The sequence below is a fragment of the Kogia breviceps genome, chromosome 14 (genome assembly GCF_026419965.1).
Source record: "Kogia breviceps isolate mKogBre1 chromosome 14, mKogBre1 haplotype 1, whole genome shotgun sequence".
Classification (NCBI taxonomy): Eukaryota; Metazoa; Chordata; class Mammalia; order Artiodactyla; family Physeteridae; genus Kogia; species Kogia breviceps.
The window spans coordinates 13962579-13980900 of NC_081323.1; the positions used below are offsets into that span (position 1 = coordinate 13962579).

General features: G+C 44.4%; 1 protein-coding gene across 2 annotated transcripts in view; it reads left to right on the forward strand.

The window, feature by feature from the left end:
- Positions 1-18322, forward strand: part of SLC13A3 (solute carrier family 13 member 3) — a 92146-nt gene that overhangs the window by 9980 nt on the left and 63844 nt on the right. Inside the window, exon 1 of one of the 2 annotated variants that reach the window (XM_067012215.1) lies at positions 7262-7455. The exons of the other annotated variant lie outside the window; for it this stretch is intronic. Within the exon in view, the coding sequence (XP_066868316.1) occupies positions 7345-7455 (111 nt within the window). The 5' untranslated portion in view covers positions 7262-7344. Of the gene's footprint in view, positions 1-7261; positions 7456-18322 lie in introns of those variants that run through there. 2 annotated transcript variants of the gene reach the window in all.

Below are 18322 nucleotides of genomic sequence, written 5' to 3' on the forward strand. Positions count from 1 at the left end.
CCTGCAGTGGCTGCCCTTGTCATTCAGGGTAGAATGCAAAATCCTTAGCCTTTCAAGATCCTGTGTCTTCTAGTCGCTGGCTGCCCTTCTGATCACACCTCTGTACCCAGTTTCTTGATGACTCTAAGCCAGGTCTTGCTTGCTCTTGCCTCAGAGCCATTGCACTTGGCTTTTCCTTCCTCTTGGAGTGCTTCCTTCACGTACTCAGAGGGTCCATTAGCTCACTTTCCTTGGGTCTCTGCTTAGCTTAAGGCCCTTAGTCACCTAGTCATCCAGGGCTTCCCTGACCACATTATCTGAAATGGTTCCCCCGCCCCCTATCACAAGCCATCTCCCTCTCCTGCCTCCTTTTCCTCCGTAGCACTTGTCCTCTTCTCACCTTTATGCCATAATACATTTTACTCATTTGTTTATCATTTGTCTCCTCCAACTCCACCCCCCCAAACTAAATGAAAGTTCCAGGTAGGCAGAGATTTTAAATTTTTGGTTTTATTCATGACTGTATTCATAGCCTGGTATATAGTTGCCATGCAGTCAATATTTATTGAATAAAAGGAATAATGAAAGATATGTATGATTAGCCCAAGTTTACTGATGAGGAAAACAAAGTCTTCTGTTTAAATATTCATTTAGTAAACATTGACAGAACACCTACCACAGACCACGCCCGGGCCCTGGAGATATTAAGTGGCAAAATTTTGGTAGAACTCAGGAGGGCCATGAGAACCAGATTGAAGTCTCTAGATGTGAAGTTATAGAAGCCAACTCAGATTTTGCATCAGGGAAATGTTTCCACCAGAATCTGACAAAAGATGGATTAGCTTTTAGGGGTGTGGGGAGTTGGAAGGCAGTGGAGTTGTTCCAAAAGTGGCTGTCAACCCCAGCTGCACATTAGAATCTGCTGGGAGCTCTTAAAAATCCTGATGTTCAGGCCACATCCCAGACAATTAAATCAGACCCTCTAAGGGCAGTGCCTGGGCGTCAAAATTTTTAAAGCTTCCCAGGTGATTCCAAGTGCAGCCAGGGTTGAGAACCACTGTGTTAGATGGTTAGAGGAGTGTTGATCACCCTTGTTATCTGATGGTACTGAGTATTAGGAAACAGTTTCTTGAGTGCATATGCTCAAATTGTTGACAACTCTCAAATATTTGAGGGGATGAGGTGTTATTTTACTTTAATGTTCACCGTAAAAGTCATATTTCTCGTATCTAATAAACACATCTAATGAAACATATCTAATAAAACATATACTCTGAGTCATTACTACATCATGGTTAGGCATGGGGACTCTGGAGCTAGACTACTGGGATTTGAATCCTCCTTAATAGCTGTGTGTCCTTGGATAAGCTCCTCAAGCTCTCTGTACCTCAGTTTCCTCCTCTGCAAAATGGGAATATATTAGCATCTACTTCATAAGGTCATTTTTGTTTTCAGTGAGTTAAATCATATAAAGCTCTTAGAACAGGGCCTGACACAGAGTAAGTAGCCAGTGAATGTTGGCTGTTATTATTCATTAATAAATAAGATATGAAGCCAACATTCCTTGAGCATTTGACATAGATCACTAATTTGATTAAATTCTCTTGAACAGTATAAACTGCAATTATACATTTTAGTAAATCTGATTCTTTTGAATGGTTCAAGCATATTAAACAGTAGACCAGGGACCTCCTTGGTGGTACAGTGGTAAAGAATGCCTTCCAATGCAGGGGATGTGGGTTCGATCCCTGGTAGGGGAACTAAGATCCCACGTGCCGCGGGGCAACTAAGTCCATGTGCCACAACTATTGAGCTCACATGCCTCAACTACTGAGCTCACATGCCTCAATGAGAGAGCCTGGGTGCCGCAAACTACAGAGCTCATGCGCACTGGAGCCTGCACGCCACAACTAGAGAGAGAAAACCCACAGGCCACAACTAGAGAGAAGTCTGTGTGCTGCAACTAGAGAGAAACCCGAGCAGACCATGAGCCATGATGCAAAGATCCCGCATGCCTCAACAAAGATCCCGTGTGCTGTGACTAAGACCCAACACAGCCAAAAAAAAAAGGAAAATAAATATATATATATATATATATATATATATAAACTAGTAGACCAAGTATACACAGATTCATTGTGGATGAAACTCATACATACTCTTACACTAAGATAGGTTACAAAAGTGCTGACCCCATGGAATTTAGTTTATTTCTTATTCATATTTTTAGAAAATCATAGTTTTAAAAAATTTATAGATAGAACTATAGAAATTACATAATCTGAACACCAGAGAGAAAATAGACTGAAAAAATGAACAGAGCCTCAAGAATCTGTGGGATTATAACAAATGGCCTAACATTTGTGTCATTGGAGTTCTGAAAAGAGAGGAAAAAGAAGAAGGAGCATAAAAGTATTCAAAGAAATAATGGCTGAAAAGTTCTCAAATTTGGAAAAAGAATAAATGTACAGACTCAAGAGGCTGAGTTAACTCCAAACAAGATAACTAAAAGAAACTACACCAAGGCATATAGTCAAACTTCTAAAAACTAAAGACAAAGAAAAACACCTTGCAAGCAGTGAGAGAGAAATGACATCTTACCTCTAGAGGAAAAACAATTCAAATGACAGCGAATTTCTTACCAAAATTCATGAAGTCCAGAAAAAAGTGGCATAACATTTGTCAAGTGCTGAAAGAAAAAAGCTGTCAACTCAGAATCCTATATCCTGTGAAAATGTCCTTTAGGAACAAAGGGGAAGTCAAGACCTTCTCAGATGAAGAAAACCTGAGAGAGTTTGTTGCCATTGGACCTACTCTAAAAGAATGACTAAAGGAAGTTCTCTAAACCAAAAGGAAATGATAAACAAAGGAATATTTGAATATTAGGAAGGAAGAAAGAACACAGCAAGCAAAAATATAGGTAACTGCAATAAACTGTTTTCCTCTTGGGTTTTCTAAATTATGTTTAATGGTTGAGGCCAAAATTATGACATTGTCTGATGTGGTTCTAAATGTATGAGGAGGAAATACAAGATAGTAATACTATAACAGGGTAAAGTAAAGGGACATAAAGGGAGATAAGGTATCTATACTTTACTGAAATTGGTACCAGTAGACTGTGCTGAGTTATGTACATACAATATAATAGCTAGAATAAGCACTAAAAAATCCATACTAATAAATGCACTCAAAAATCGCTATATAAAAATCAAAATGGAATTCTAAAAAATGTTCAAGTAATCCACAGGAAGGCAGGAAAAAGAAAACAGAGAAATAAGAGAGCTAGAGGTAGAGATAGAGAATAGATAGAGAACATATAGTAAACAGAATGGCAGATTTAAGCCCTAATATATCAACAATTATGTTAAATGTAAATGGTCTAAAAACATGAATTAAAAGACAGAACCTAGCAGAGTGGAGTTTTTAAAAGCATGACCCAACTGTATGCTGTCTGTAAGAAACTCACTTCAAATATAATGATATATGCATATTGAAAGTAAAAGGATAAAAAAACATATATGGCAAATGGTAGTCAAAAGAAATCATAAGTGTCTATATTAATATCAAAGAAGGTAGACTTCAGAACAAAGAAAGTTCCCAGAGACATAGAGGGACATTATATAATAATGGAGTCAATACACTAAAAGTTTTAGCAATCTTAAATGTGTATATGCCAAGTAACAGGGCTACAAAATATGTGAAGCAAAAAATGATAGAACTGGAAAGAGAAATAGACAAATATACATTTATAGAGACTTCAACATCCTTGACTCAATAATTGATGGAATAAGTAAACAGAGAATCAGCAAGGCTATAGAAGAACTTGACGATACCATCAAACAACAGAATCTAGTTGACGTTTATAGAACAGTCTACCCAGCAACAGCAAAATACACATTCTTTCAAGTGACTATAGAGCATATAGAAAGATAGTTATGCTGGACCATAATACAAACCTCAATAAAGTTAAAAGAATTGAAATTATACAAGGTTATGGTTCTTTGACCATAGTGGAATCAAATTAAAAATCAATAACAGAAAGATCATAGGAAAATCTCCAAACACTTAGAAACTAAACACCTCTCTTCTAAATAATCCACGGGTCAAAGAAGACATCTCAAGGGAAAATAAAAAATACATTGAACTGAATGATAATGAAAATACACCATATAAGATTTGTGAGACACAGCTAAACCAGTGCAGAGAGGGGGAATTTTTATCATTAAATATATACATTTGAAAAGGTGAAAAAGATCTCAAATCAGTAATCTAGGCTCCCACTTCAATGTCCTAGAAAAAGAAGAGTGAGAAGCATGGAAAAAAGAAAGATAAGCCTGGAAATCAATGAAATTGAAAACAGAAAAACAACCTCTAAGCATTGGTTCTTTGAAAAGAGGATTAAATTTAAAAATCTCTAGTAAGACTGACAAAAAGAGAGAGAAAAGATGCAAGTTACCAAACGAATGAATCAGGAATGGATGAATGAATCAAGGATATCACTATAGAACCTGCAGACATCAAAAGGGAGTACTAGAAACTCTACATGCAAACATTTAACAATTTAGATGAAACAGACCAACTCCTCAGAAAATATAAACTACCACAATGTACTCAATATGAAGTAGATAATTCAAATAGCCCTATAACTATTAAGAAAATTAAATATAAAATTTTGCAAAAAAAAAAAATCTATAGGCCTAGATGGTTTCACTGGGAAATAATACCAAACACTTAAACAAGAATTAACACCAATTCCATGCAATCTCTTCTAGAAAATAGAAGAGAAGGGAACAATTCCCAATTCGTTTATGAGGCTAGTATTATCCAGATACCAAAACCAGACAAAGACAATAAAAAAAGAAAAACTACAGACAATATCCCTCATGATTATAGATGTAAAAATCTTTAATAAAATATTAGCAAATAGAATTCAACAAAATATAAAAATAATTATACATTATGATCAAGTGGCATATTCCCCAGGGATACAAAGCTGGTTCACTACTTGAATACCAATCACTGTAATCCATCATATTAATAGGCTAAAGAAGAAAAATCATTTGATCATATTAATTGATGCCCCCTCCCAAAGCATTTGATAAAATTCAACACTCATCCATGATAAAAACTCTCAGAAAAATAAAAATAGATGGGAACTTTCTTAATTTTGAAAAGGAGCATTTACAAAACACCTACAGCTAACATTATAGTTAATAGTGAAAGATTGAATGCTTTCTCCCTGAGATTGTGAATCATGCAAGAATGTCCTTTCTCAAACTCTTATTCAACCATAGTGCCTGAAGTTCTAGCCAGTGCAATAAGGCAAGAAAAGTAAATACAAGACATACAGATCTGAAAGGAAGAAATAAACCAGTTATTATTTGTAGATGACATGATTGTCTATATAGAAGTCTGAAGAATTTGACAAAAACAAAAACAAAAAAAACCCTCCTAGAACTAATTAATGAATTGAGCAAGATTTTAGGATATAAGATAAACATACAAAACTCAATTTTATTTCTGTATACTAGCAGTGAATATATGGATCCTGAAAAAAATAGAATAACATTTACATTGCTCAAAAATGCAGTACTTATGTGCAAATCTAACAAAACATGTATAGGACTTTTAGGCTGAAAATTATAAAATACTAATCAAAGAAGATCTAGAAACATACCACATTCATGGATTAGAAGAGCCAACAGAGTAAAGATGTCAATTATCTCTAAATCGATATGCAGGTTTAATTTTTGTAGGTATAGATAATATTATTCTAAGAATTTACATAGAAATGCAAAGAAACTAGAATATCTGAAACAATTTTGAAAAAGAAGAATAAAGTGGGAGGAATCACTGTCCCTATTTTCAAGACTTATACAGTTACAGTCATTAAGACTGTGTGGTATTGGTAGAGGGATAGACAATTAGATCAATGGAACAGAATAGGGAAACCAGAAACAGATCCACCAAATATGCCCAATTGATTTTTGACAAAAGTGCAAAAGCAATTCAATGGAATAAAGATAACTTCTTAAACAAGTGAAGCTGCAGCAATTGGTCAATGATAGGCAAAAAAAAAAAGAACCTCAATCTAAGCCTCATACCTGATATAAAAATTAACTCATGGACTTAAATATAAAACATAAAACTATAAACTATAAAACTTCTAGAAAAAAATGTGAGAAAAATCTTCAGGATCTAGGGCTGTGCAAAGAGTTTGACACCAAAAGCGTGATCCAAAAAAGGGAAAAATTGTTAAATTTGACTCCACCAAAATTACAAATGTTTGCTCTTTGAAAAGTCTGTTAAGAGGATGAAAAGCCAAGCTATAGACTGGGAGAAAATTTTTGCAGACAACGTTTTTGTCAAAGGACTGGTATCTAGACTATATAAAGTACTCTCAAGACTCAACAGCAGAAAAAACGGTCCAATGAGAAAATGGGCAAACAACAGGAGGAAATAATTTCCCCCAAAGAGGATATACAGATGGCAAAGAAGCACGTGAAAAGATGTTAAACATCATTAGCTGTTAAGAAAATGCTGATTAAAACCACAGTGAGATATCTCTACACCCCTATCGGAAAGGCTAAAATAAAAAATACCACCCCAGTGCTGGCAAGGACGTGGGGAAACTGGCTCACTCATACATGGCTAACAGAAATGTAAAACAGTGCTAACGCCCCGGAAAATCGCTCGGCGGTTTCTTCAAAAACCAAGGGTGCAACTACCATACAATCCAGGATTGTACTCCTGTGCATTTATCCAAGAGGAACAAAAAGACTCCTCCAGACTCCAACCCACAGATGACTGACCCACCGTGGGAGAAAATAAGAAAAACAATATCAACAGCAATAACTGCCAACAGACCTCTTGTCTAGTAGAGACCATTATTGTCATCACCCCCACTTTGTGGTTGAGAAAACTGAGGTTCAGAGGCAGTTGTCAAGGCCACGCAGCTAGTATGTGGCAGAGCCAGCAGTACCTGAACCCACTTAGTACTAGTAAGTGATTTTAATCTTCCGGTTGTCAGTATGGCCCTTTTCACGGGAGAGTAAGGAAGGGTTCAGCCAGTTGCCCCAGGCCACATAGCTGGAAAGTCAGGAGGTTTAAACCGGCGGCTATTCTGCCTTCTGGGCTGGAGTCCTGTTCCTTAGTTCTAGGGTCGAGCTTTTCCTAACTTTCCCGGCTTTCTTTCGCCCAGTCCCAGGGGAGCAGGCACCACCCTTTGCCTCCGGGAGGCGCAGGGAGAGGGCGGGTCCCCAAGCGCAGTCCCCTCCCCAAACCCTCCCCCAGGCTATAAGCCGGAGCCGGGGGGCCAGGCGCAGGCAGTCCCGGACTGGCCCGCTCCGCGGGGCGATCGCGCAGATGGCGGCGCTGGCGACAGTGGCTAAGAAGGTGTGGAGCGCGCGGCGGCTGCTGGTACTGCTGTTCGCGCCGCTCGCGCTGCTGCCGGTGGTCTTCGCCCTCCCGCCCAAGGTAACGCCTCCTTTGCCTGTGGGACCCCGGTTCCGCGCCCTGGGCGGCCGCGCAACAGGCAGGACCCTCTCCTCCCGAGCCTCTGAGGCGGAACACCGCTTGAGGTCCCAGTCTAGACAGATTTCACCAGACCCCCTCGACCGTCCCCCCTTTACCCTGCCTTGGACTGCTGGGAACACCTCTTGCCGCAGTTCCCCTTTACCAGCTGCTTGCTCCTTGGAGTCTGGGTCCCACCTAGCCTTCTGGATCTTCTCACTTCTACAGGAATGATTTCTTTTTATTGTGCTTGGTGCTGTGTTGCACATTTCACTTGATAATCACAAGGAACACTTGATGAATGCCAAGCTGTGTAACCTGGGGCAAGTCATTTAACCGCTCTGAACTTCAGTTTACTCATTTGTAAACATGGGGGAAATAAATGAAGTAATGTATGTAAATCTCTTAGAACTGAGCCTGATACGCAGTAAGTGCCTAAGAACGCACAGGCTGGTCCTATTTCCACGCACCTTACATGATGGGGACGGCCAAGATTTAATAAACGCTTACCGGGAGCAAGGTGCAGTGCTAAAACCTGCTTTATGTGCACCATCTTATTTAATCCAGACTGAAAGTGCCCCTCAGAGGGGGAGGATTATTTACCCCATTTTCCAGAGGAGAAAACTGAGGCTCGGAGAGAAGTGACCTGCTTACAATCACACAGCAAGCAGCTGAGTGGGATTCAATCCCTGGCTTATCAGAATCCAGAACATGACCTGTTTCTAGACTCTCAAAGAAAGTAATCCCTAGAAGATCAAAGGCTGCAGATTGAGGTCAGGAGTGTCATGATAAAAGTCACCACCAATGGGAGCTGGAAGGAGATGGTACTGCAGGTCCCTGTTGGTTCCCTCACCTCTGCTCAGCCCATTTGCAGCATCATGGGAGGGCACTAGGCTCATTAGACAAGGCTTCTACCTCCAGGAAGTTGCTTCACTATCCCTCAATGAGATAGTAAATGTTCATAAAAGTAAAAGTACAGAGAGTGTGTAACTTAGTGGCAGGTTACCCAGCACCACCAGCAGAGACCAGGGGAGCTGGGAGAGGTGTTCAGAGAGGTATGCCTGCAGGAAGGAGCCCTCCTTGGGCCCAGGGGGTGAGGAAGTGATACGAAGGGGATGGTGTCAGGAGATCCAGGGCAAGTTCTTTGGTGTGGAATTATCCAAGCAATTAGACTTTCTTGACGTGCAAGAGAAAAACAATAAATCCTGGTGTAAGGATTAGGTTGCTTATTCAAAAACTAGCCCACCCCAGACCACTCGCTGACTTCAGGACCTTGGACCAATCTCCTTTCTTCTTTGGGTCTCCCTTTCTTTGTCTATAAAATAGAGTGATCTCCATGCTAGCTTCTGAGACTTGATGTGAGGGGCTGAGTAAAGAAGTTGCCTCGCTTTGTGAAGCATCACCGGTGGAAGGCCGGATGGGTCTGGGAGGTCCCAGGCGGAGCTCTGGGGAAGAAGTGATGAAACACACAGAGTCTCTCTCCTCAGCAGGGGTTTCTGAAAGCTTCTCTTTGCTCTGCCCTCTAGCAAGATTTGTGAACCCAGGGGCAGGTCCAAGTGTTACGGGGCCTGAGGCATGTAGTACTTAAGGGGCTCTCTTTAAGAAAAAGCATACAGATGTACGGATACAAAATTCATTACAGGGTTTGGGAGTGGCTCTGAAGCTTAAACTTCATTAGCTTCACAGAGAATCCACTTCCATGTGACCCCCAATGTGCACATGTAACAGCGAATGTCTGACCCTCTGCGATGGTGGTGAGCCTAATAAATAAAGTGTTTCATTGAGTGCTTCACTCTTCTTATGTGCCAGGCTCCATGCTAAGAGTTTCTCAGGCATTGTCCTATATAATGTCCATATAATCAGGGAGGCAGCTGCTGTTAGCATCTCTATAGTACAGGTGAGGAAATGGAAGCTCAGCAGGGTTAGGTGACTTGCCCAAGGTCACACAGCCAGTACAAAGCCAGAATGCAGTGTCTGTACAGCTGCATTTTATACTCTTTCTTTCATTATCATTGACTAAGAACCTCTCCTGTTTCCCTCCAGATCCCTGGTGGGTACTCTTGGTGTGGCCCTAGATGTCACTACCTTTTAAAGTGGCTGATAAGCCAGGGCCTCCTCCCAGGAGGCAGGTCTGACTTCTTGGGAGATCTTAGCCTCCCTCAAAATCTCTGTCGGCACACTCAAAGCCTCCTCCTCCATGTAATATGCGTGTATTTATCATATTATATTATTATTATATCCTTGGATATTAACAACTGACATGTCTCTTAATGTACAATGTGAATAAAAGCATCCTTAGAGAATAATGAACAGAGAAAATTGCTGTTTTTATTGATCTGTGACATACATTTAAAGCAAACAGAGTGGGTGTGCTCTGCACACATAGTTTCAAGACAATTCCTGTAATCGTAACCAGTTTTAATCCTGTGATAACCTCCCCAAACAAAGGCTGGCAGTCTAAAAAAACATTGTGCTTTCTGTGCAAATGAAGCTTTAAGGCAAGTGTCCTCCTTGTCCACCCCACCCCCAACATCAGATTGCTGCTTCTAAGCCGCTCTCACCTGGAAACTCTGGAGCCACCAATGCCGGTCATAGGGTACACCTGGGTTCCCAAAAACTTTTGCAAAATTGTAGGTATCGGGAAAGAAGTTTGAGATCCTTGGCACTGATCATTTGCCCCTCGCTGGGTTCTGTTTTTCCAGCTTGATAAGGTCTACAGGCCATTGCTGCTTTCATGTTTTAGAAGTCTGTGTGATCGAAAGGGTTGGTTCTCATATACCTGTCCCCTGGCGACTGGTGAGGGAGGCTGCAGGGAGGCTGGGGTTAATCTGAAGGGTAGAGCCAGGGGGTGGGGATGGCAGGGGATGGGAACAATTCTTACATTATGTCCTCCTGGCTTGGAACCCTGTCAGCAGGGGTGAAAAGGAGTGGGATGCCCTTCTGGAATGCAGTGGCTGCAATTTCCAGGGCCACTGGGGATCATGGCTCTTGCCTCAAAGAGTGCCAGAGACTAAGGAAGTCAGGACACTGCCAGAGGGACCACCTCAAAGTTTTCCAAGAATGGGCATCTTGGGAGGTGGATATTAGAGGACCGGCCTTGGACAGCTAGAGGGGACAGATGAGACTATTAAATCAGGCTTGCAAATCTGCACCAGTCCCATGTGTTTGCAGAGAAATCTTGCCTCCTTTCACTTCTTACACCCACTGAAAGCAAATTTAGCTGGAATGACCATCTGGCCAAGATGAGTTCTTACAGTGGGTACTCATAGGTGACTCTTTCTAAGGATGCTTTGAGGAGGAGGAGTTTGGAGGAGGGGTGCTCTGGGCAGGACTGCTGCAGAGTGTTCTACAGGCTGTGCACTGCACAAGGAGACCTGAGGAGGCAAAATGAGACTGAACCAACCTGCAGTCCACATGCCAAGCTGTGCACTCTGGTGCAGTGCTGGATCCACCTGAGGAAGAGCCCCTTTTCCCAGTTTGCACAAAGGCGTCAAGTCTGGCTAGCAGCACACTTGTTCTGGGGCGGTACTACATCTGTGAAGTCAGAGGCCCACTTTTTTTTGCATCTGCCTAATTCTTGGGTGGGGGAAATTCAGGTGGGTGACCAGGAAAATGGTTATTTCATTCCCAGTTTTGAGTCTTTGGAATCAGAACTGGATTCTCATTCCACGTCATTGCTCTGTGACCTTGGGCAAGTCATTTGGCTTCTCTGGGCCTCAGTTTCTTCATTGATACCGTGCCCATAACATCACCTTCCTCCCTGGTTATTATTTGGGCCCAATGAAATCGTATATTATACTTGCACTATAACTTCTTACTTTTTTATTCAACACTCAAGGTATGTTTTGACTCTCCTATTTTGCAGATGAGGAAACTGAGACTCAGAAGTAAGATGATCAAAATAGCATGGGCCTTGGAGCTGGGAAGACCTGGGTTTGGGTCTTGGTTCTGAAACTGTGAGTCAGGGAGCTTGGGTTGGAGATTTCACATTTCTGAGCCTTGGTTTCCTCACTTGTGAAGTGGGGAGAACTCACCTGCTTCCCAAAGGGCTACTATGGGACTTAATTAAGAGAAGATACAGAAATTGTCCAGTGCCGTGTCAAACGTGGTGGGAGTTTATAATAATAATAATTGCTAAAAATTTTTTCCATTTGCCCCACACTGTTTTACATGCCTTTCACATTTTAGTTCATTTACTCTTCACATCAGCCTTAAGAAGTGGGAATAATGATTATCCCCATTTTTACAGATGAGGAAAGTGAGGCCCAGAGAAGGAAGGAAGTTGCCTGAAGCCTCACAGTGAGCTGTGAGTGGCAGGGCAGGGGTGAGTGCCTCCATCTCCCTCTTCTTGTCCAGTGATTCCCCCATCTCAGGCTCCCAGTCATCACTGTTTTATTCTATCGACATTTCAATTAATCTCTAAAGCCTAACTTCTAGATTAGGGATGCGGGGAAGCAGAGGTCAAACTCTCTTATTTCCGTTCAGATTATAGTAAGCCCTCAAGAAAGGATAGGAACAGCTAATATTTATTGATTACTTACTAGAATCTCAGGCCCCCTCTCTCCCTCTGCACCAGCCACACTGGTCTTCTTGGTATTCCTTAAATATGCCAAGATTGCTCTCACGCCAGGGCCTTTGCACTTACTGTCTGAACTGCTCTTCCCCCCCTCCGGTGTCTGCAAGCCTTGCTCCCTCACTTCATGCATCTTAGTTCAAAGATGAACCTCCTCAAAGGCCTTCCCTGGCCACCCTATCTAACATAGAATACAAAAAATCCTTTACACTTTCTTCTCTGCCTTATCTTACTTCATGGTCTTCATCACTATCTGCCAATATATTATGTATTTAAGGAACGGCCAAATCAGAGTAAGCAGACTTAGGACTGGCTAGTTCAAATAATTTCAGTGGGCTCTGGGACATAAGACACTGTCCCTAGTTGTTTGGTCCCCGGCCCTGGATGATTATGGCAGGCAGATAGTGGCCTGGAGTGAGAGAGCCCAATAAAGGAGGTGGTTGGGGGTGTGGACTCTGGATTGGCTGGTTTACATTTGAAAAACTGTTGCATAGGTGAGTTGTTTACTATCTCTAGGAATTAGCTAGCCCTGGGAGAGGCAGACACTCTAGGTTTAGCAAGGTCCCAAGATGCCAGAGCATCAAATTCAGAAACTTGAAAACATGGTTGTTACAATCTCCCATACTCTTCTCTTCTCTCACTATGGTCCAGCCTCATAGGCCTTCTTTTGGGTCTTTAAACCTGCCAAGCTTGTTGCTGCCTCAGGGCCTTTGCACTTGCTGTTCTCCGCCTGGGATGCTCTTGCCCCTGATCTTCTACAGCTGGATCTGTCTGGTCATTTGGGTCTTAGCTCCAAAGGCACCTCCTCCAAGGAATCCTCCTTGATTACCTTTTCTCAAGAACACTTACTCTCCTCACCGTACAAAACACTCTCTAAAACAGCTTCCTGTTTTATTTCCTTCATGGCATTCATCCCAATCTGAAGTGTTATCTGTTCACTGTCTGCCTCTGCCACTAGGCTGTGAGTGATGTAAGGGCAAGACCCGTGTCTGTCTTGTTCCCTGCAGCATCCCCAGTGCCTAGGACAACGTCTGACACATAGTAGATACTCAGTAAACAAGTGAATGAATGAATTTGCATTTGAACTCAGGTATCTCTGATTTCAGAAGACATGCACTTTCTAAAACCCCAGACTGCTACTAATCTGTGGAAGATTTGAGCTGGAATCGGTGTTTCCAGCCCTTTCGTTTTTCAGTTGGGAAGACTGAGGCCCAGAGGGCACATGGAGGGACTTTCCCAGCCCCTCCCAGCCAGGTGGTCCCAGAACCCTCATCTGTGCCCCCTCCATGCTCTCCCGCCAGGTTTCACCAGTTGCCCACACAGACCCCTTGGCCTCGGAAACGCTCCTCTGAGGTCCAGCCAACTTTCCACTTTCCCAGAGCTCCTGCCAGGTGTGTAAACAGGCCAGTGCGATTCCTGGTGATGCGGCGGGGAGCAAGATCGTGTTTCCTGACCTAACTCGGCAGGACAATGCCCTCTGGACCGATGAGCAGGATTTCAGACACCCTCAGACCTTGAAGACACAAAGTCAGCGTCCTAGCTAGGCTGGACCTGGCCAGGGCCTGGACCAAGTGACACAGGTGTGCCCGAACTGCTCTGTCCAGCGGAGATGCACCAGGGACGAGAGAGATGCACAAGGCCACGCCATCTCTGGCAAACCTCCATTTCCTCATCTCAAAAATGGGCATAATGAAACCCACCTGCTTGGAAGACTTGACAGTGCCTGACGCATAGTAGGTACTTGATAATGAATTGCGGCTCTTTCTCTTATCTGCAAAATAGGGGTACCAGGCTCTCAGCTCTATGTACTTGTCCTTGAAATTCATAGGGGGAGGGGCAGCCAATGGGAAGGAGGCTGTGCTGGGTGGGGGGCAGAGGAAGGCAGGAGGACTGATACACAGGACAGAACAGTGATCCCCAGTATGATAAAGACATTGGAAAAGGTCTGAGGAGGCCAGCATGCCCCTCTTGGCCAGCCCAGTGGTTCCCCTGCCCAGTTCCTTTTGCTCTACTCTCCTGCAGGGTCCTCTCTCAGTCTGGGCTGAGAGGGATTTGATTTCAGCCATATTAAGCTCTCCTACAGGAATGTGCTGGTCCCTGGGAGGCTCAGGAAGTGAATTCAAGTTTGTTGATGTCCTAGGCCACATGCCTTATTCATACTCTCTCCTCTGTCCCCCAAGAGGCCTCCTAAGAGCCATAGTCAACACCTCTCTAGCACTTATGAAGTGCCAGGCACGGTTCAAAGCACTCAAGATATGCTTGCTAGCTCGTTTATGCTCGCCCTGGCTCTGTGGCGCAGGTGCTGTTATTATCCACATTCATAGATGCAGAAACTGAGTCACAGAATGGTTCAGTCACTTGCCCAAGCTCCCACGTTTTGGATGTGGCAGAGCTGGGATTCCGACTCTGACATTCAAGCCCCAGAGTCTGTGCTTTTAGCCGCTGTGTGACACAGGGGTGATGGACCCATTTTACAAGTGAGAAGGCTGAGGCTCAGAGAGGTGAAGTCACCTGCCACCTCACGGCCATTGAATGAGTAAGTGAGGCTGCCAATCGAGCCTACGTCTGCCTTGTTGAAAGCCCACACTCCTTTATGGTTCAGTGGAGGTAACGGGGAAAGGAGTGATTGTGCTGGGTGTGGTGGAGGACATTAAGAAAGGCTTCCCAGAGGAGAGACCTGTCCTTCTGACACTGGAGTGGGAGTTTGGAGGTCTCAGAGGGGCCTGAAGATAGGAACTAACGTGGCTGGTCAAACATGATAGGTAGGAGCTTGGATTTGGGTGCTTGGGTTCAAATCCTGGCTTTTTAATATGCTGTGTGACCTTGGGCTAGTTACTTAACTTCTCTGTGCTCAGTTTCCTCCTCTGTAAATGGGTATGATAATAATGATGCTTGTAAAGGGCTCAACAGATGTTGCCTGCCTTCATGGATAAATCACTGCCTGTGTCCTGGGCTCTGGGAAATCCTTTAAATCAGGGTTCTTAAGCATTTTGCTCCCCAGGAGACATTTGGCAGCGCCTGGAGACATTTTTGATCGTCACAGCTGGAAGGAGCTGCTACCGGCATCTAGGGATGCTGCTAAACATCCTACAGTACACAGGATGGCCCCCACAACAAAGAATTATCGGGCCCCAAATGTTAGTGGTGCTGAGGTTGAGAACCTCTGCCTTCGATGCGTTAGTTTGTTCCATCCCCCAGCAGGCTGTGAGGCAGGCACAGTCAAGTCCAATTTTCTGTCAGGGACACTGTGTCCCAGAGAGGGGAAGTGCTTGCCTGTGGACACACAGCCTGGCCACAGAAGGCCTCCCAGGGTGGAGGGGATTTGGAAATGGAGGGCGTTCCAGGCAAGACAAAACACCCCCGGGCCCTCCAGCCCCACGCGGGCTCTGCTACACGGGGCTGACCCGTTCCCTCTGCCTTCTGGGCTGTCAGCGGGCGGGAGCAGCCTCCTTTCCCTTGGCTGGGAGAAATAACAAGAGAGGCCCTTGTTTGCTGCCACCCACAGTCCGGATTGTCCCCTCGATTTCACATGCCGCTTGCACCTTACTCTCATGACAATCCACTTTGCTGGCTGGCTTCGGAGGCCTGGAGAGTGGGAGAAGGAAGGAAAAGTCTTCCTGCTCCTTTTAGCCATTTCCTGCCCCTGTCTGGAGCCCCCTTGGATTTCTCTGGAAAGGGCTGGGACTCAGCAAAACTTCTCCTGGTGCCCGAGCAGGGCATTTTACAGCACAGAGTCCAAAAAACAGAAGTGTAGGCAGTTTCCTGAGACATGAGTCCTGGGAATGTGGTCGGCTGTGCCGATATCTGGGACTAGAATGTGGGGTCTCCAGGCCTGGGGGAGCTGGCAGAGGCCTGATGCAGGGCCCTGCCCGTGACCCAGCTCCCACCTCTTGTTGGGGAAACTGAGACTGTGCTGAGAGGCTCTTCCTACCTCCACTAAACTGGCCATCTACCTGGGAGACCTGGCTTCCTTTCCTGCTCCTGATCTTCTGTGGGATCTGGACCTCCTTCAGACCTTGGCTTTCCTCCTCTGGACAAGGGGTCTTCCCAGAATCACTGGGCTGGTTTGTCCCCCAGAATCACTCTCTGAGGGGGAGGGGGCAACATCATGAGAGTATGAACTCTAGCACCAGATTTCCTGGACGCCAGGACAGCTCCTCCACTTCCTGGCTGTGTGACCTTGGGCAAGTTACTTAGCCTCTCTGTGCCTCAGTTTCCTCCTCTGAGAAATGAGGTGCAGTAATGGGACCTACCGCAGAGGGGTGTTGTGAAGATTGGTTCAGATACCTAAAATACTCTGGGCTGCTCCTGATCATAAGAGGTATTAGGTAAATGTCTATTGTTACTATGTTTGGCAGTAGTAGTATTGTTATTCGCATTACAAATGAGCCCATGGATCCCATGGAAGTGCTTTATAGGGGATGAGACTTTCTTCTGCATCCTACTGGCTTCTTCCCTTTACTCTCTGTGTAGGTTCTTGGGTTCTCTGAGCCTCCATTTCCTCCGCTGTATATGGAGTAAAGCTCATCTCCTAGGAGCTGCTGGGAAGATTAAATGAGATAGTGTTTATTCAGAGAAAAATCCCAGTGAAAGTTCCCTTTCCATTCTTTTTTAAAAAATTTTATTTATTTAATTTATTTTATTTTTGGCTGTGTTGAGTCTTCGTTGCTGCACATGGGCTTTCTCTAGTTGTGGCGAGTGGGGGCTACTCTTCGTTGTGGTGCATAGGCTTCTCTTTGCGGTGGCTTCTCTTTGTTGTGGAGCACAGGCTCTAGGCACATGGGCTTCAGTAGTTGTGGCACGTGAGCTCAGTAGTTGTGGCTCATGGGCTCTAGAGCACAGGCTCAGTAGTTGTGGCACACGGGCTTAGCTGCTCCGTAGCATGTGGGATCTTCCTGGACCAGGGCTCGAACCTGTGTGCCCTGCATTCGGCAGGCAGATTCCCAACCACTGCGTCACCAGGGAAGCCCTCCCTTGCCATTCTTATTCTTGCCCTGAAGCCCAGAGCCCCAAAGGCCTAAGAAGTGAGGGATTGTGGGCAGTGGAGGGTCATTGTCAAGAGGGGCTTGGAAACTCCACAGGTCAGGCCTTAACAGCAGAGGTCAGCTTTCCCATCCCCCACTGCATCAGCTCCCAGGATGCCTGGGGCAGGGCCAGCTGGACCAGAGTGGAGGTGGGATGATGGTAAACTGTAGAGAATTGAAAATGTCAGGGGCAGGGAAGACCTCAGTGCCCAGGAGAAGTTAGGCTAAGTGGTGGGCACACAGGATGCAGCCTCAGATGATCCAGGATGGATCCCTGCCAAGCACTTGCTCTGTGGGGGGAAGCAAGACACTTCCCTTGCCAGCCTCAGTTTCCTCATCTGTCTCATGCACCCGCTTCCCTCATGGTGCTGTGGGGAGGAGCCAGGGAAACCAAGCACTTTGTAAACAGTGAAGTACCCTGCAAATAGTAAAGTACAAATAGGGATCCTGTCCATCTTCACTAATATACCCCTAGCACTTGGCAAGCAGGGTGCTTAATAAATATGTCCAGAATGAATACAGAATCAAAGCAATATTTCTTTAGTGTTTCCTGTGGGCCAGACACTGTCCATAAGTGATTATTACATTTCATTTAAAACTATTAATTGAGCACCTACTACATGCCAGCTACTGTTCTAGAGGAACATGGCAATGAACCAAATAGTCACAAATTCTTATACTTAAGGAGCTGACATTTTAGAGGGGGTAAACATTAGAAACAAACAAACAAAGAAAAGCAAGCAGATAAATAAGTAAGATCTATAGTAGGTCAGATGTTGATAAGTGCTGTGGAGAATAAAATCAGAGAAGGCAGGGAGCCTGGAATGGAGGTAAGTGCAATTTTAGAATCAGGAAGATTTCGAGAAGGGAACATTTGAACAAATACCTGAAGGAGATGACATTGGAGCAAGACTTGAAGGAGGTGAAGAAAGGAGCCCTGAGCGTATATAGAGGAAGAGCATTCCAGGTGAGGGGACAGCAAGTCAAAGGTCCTGAGATGGGAGCATGGAGACTGTTCAAGAAATATTAAAAGGTCTTCCTGGGTCCTCGTGACAGCCCTCTTCCAGGAGACTGACCCCTGGCCCCCTGATCATAGGGAAACTAAGTTGAAGATCTTAAATGGGATTTAAAGGCAGATCCCACCATAATGCCTTCAGGCTGGATTTTCCTTCAACCAGAGAAAGGCTTCCTTCCCACACCAGGCCTCCAAAGGTGTGGGACAGGCTATCAGGAG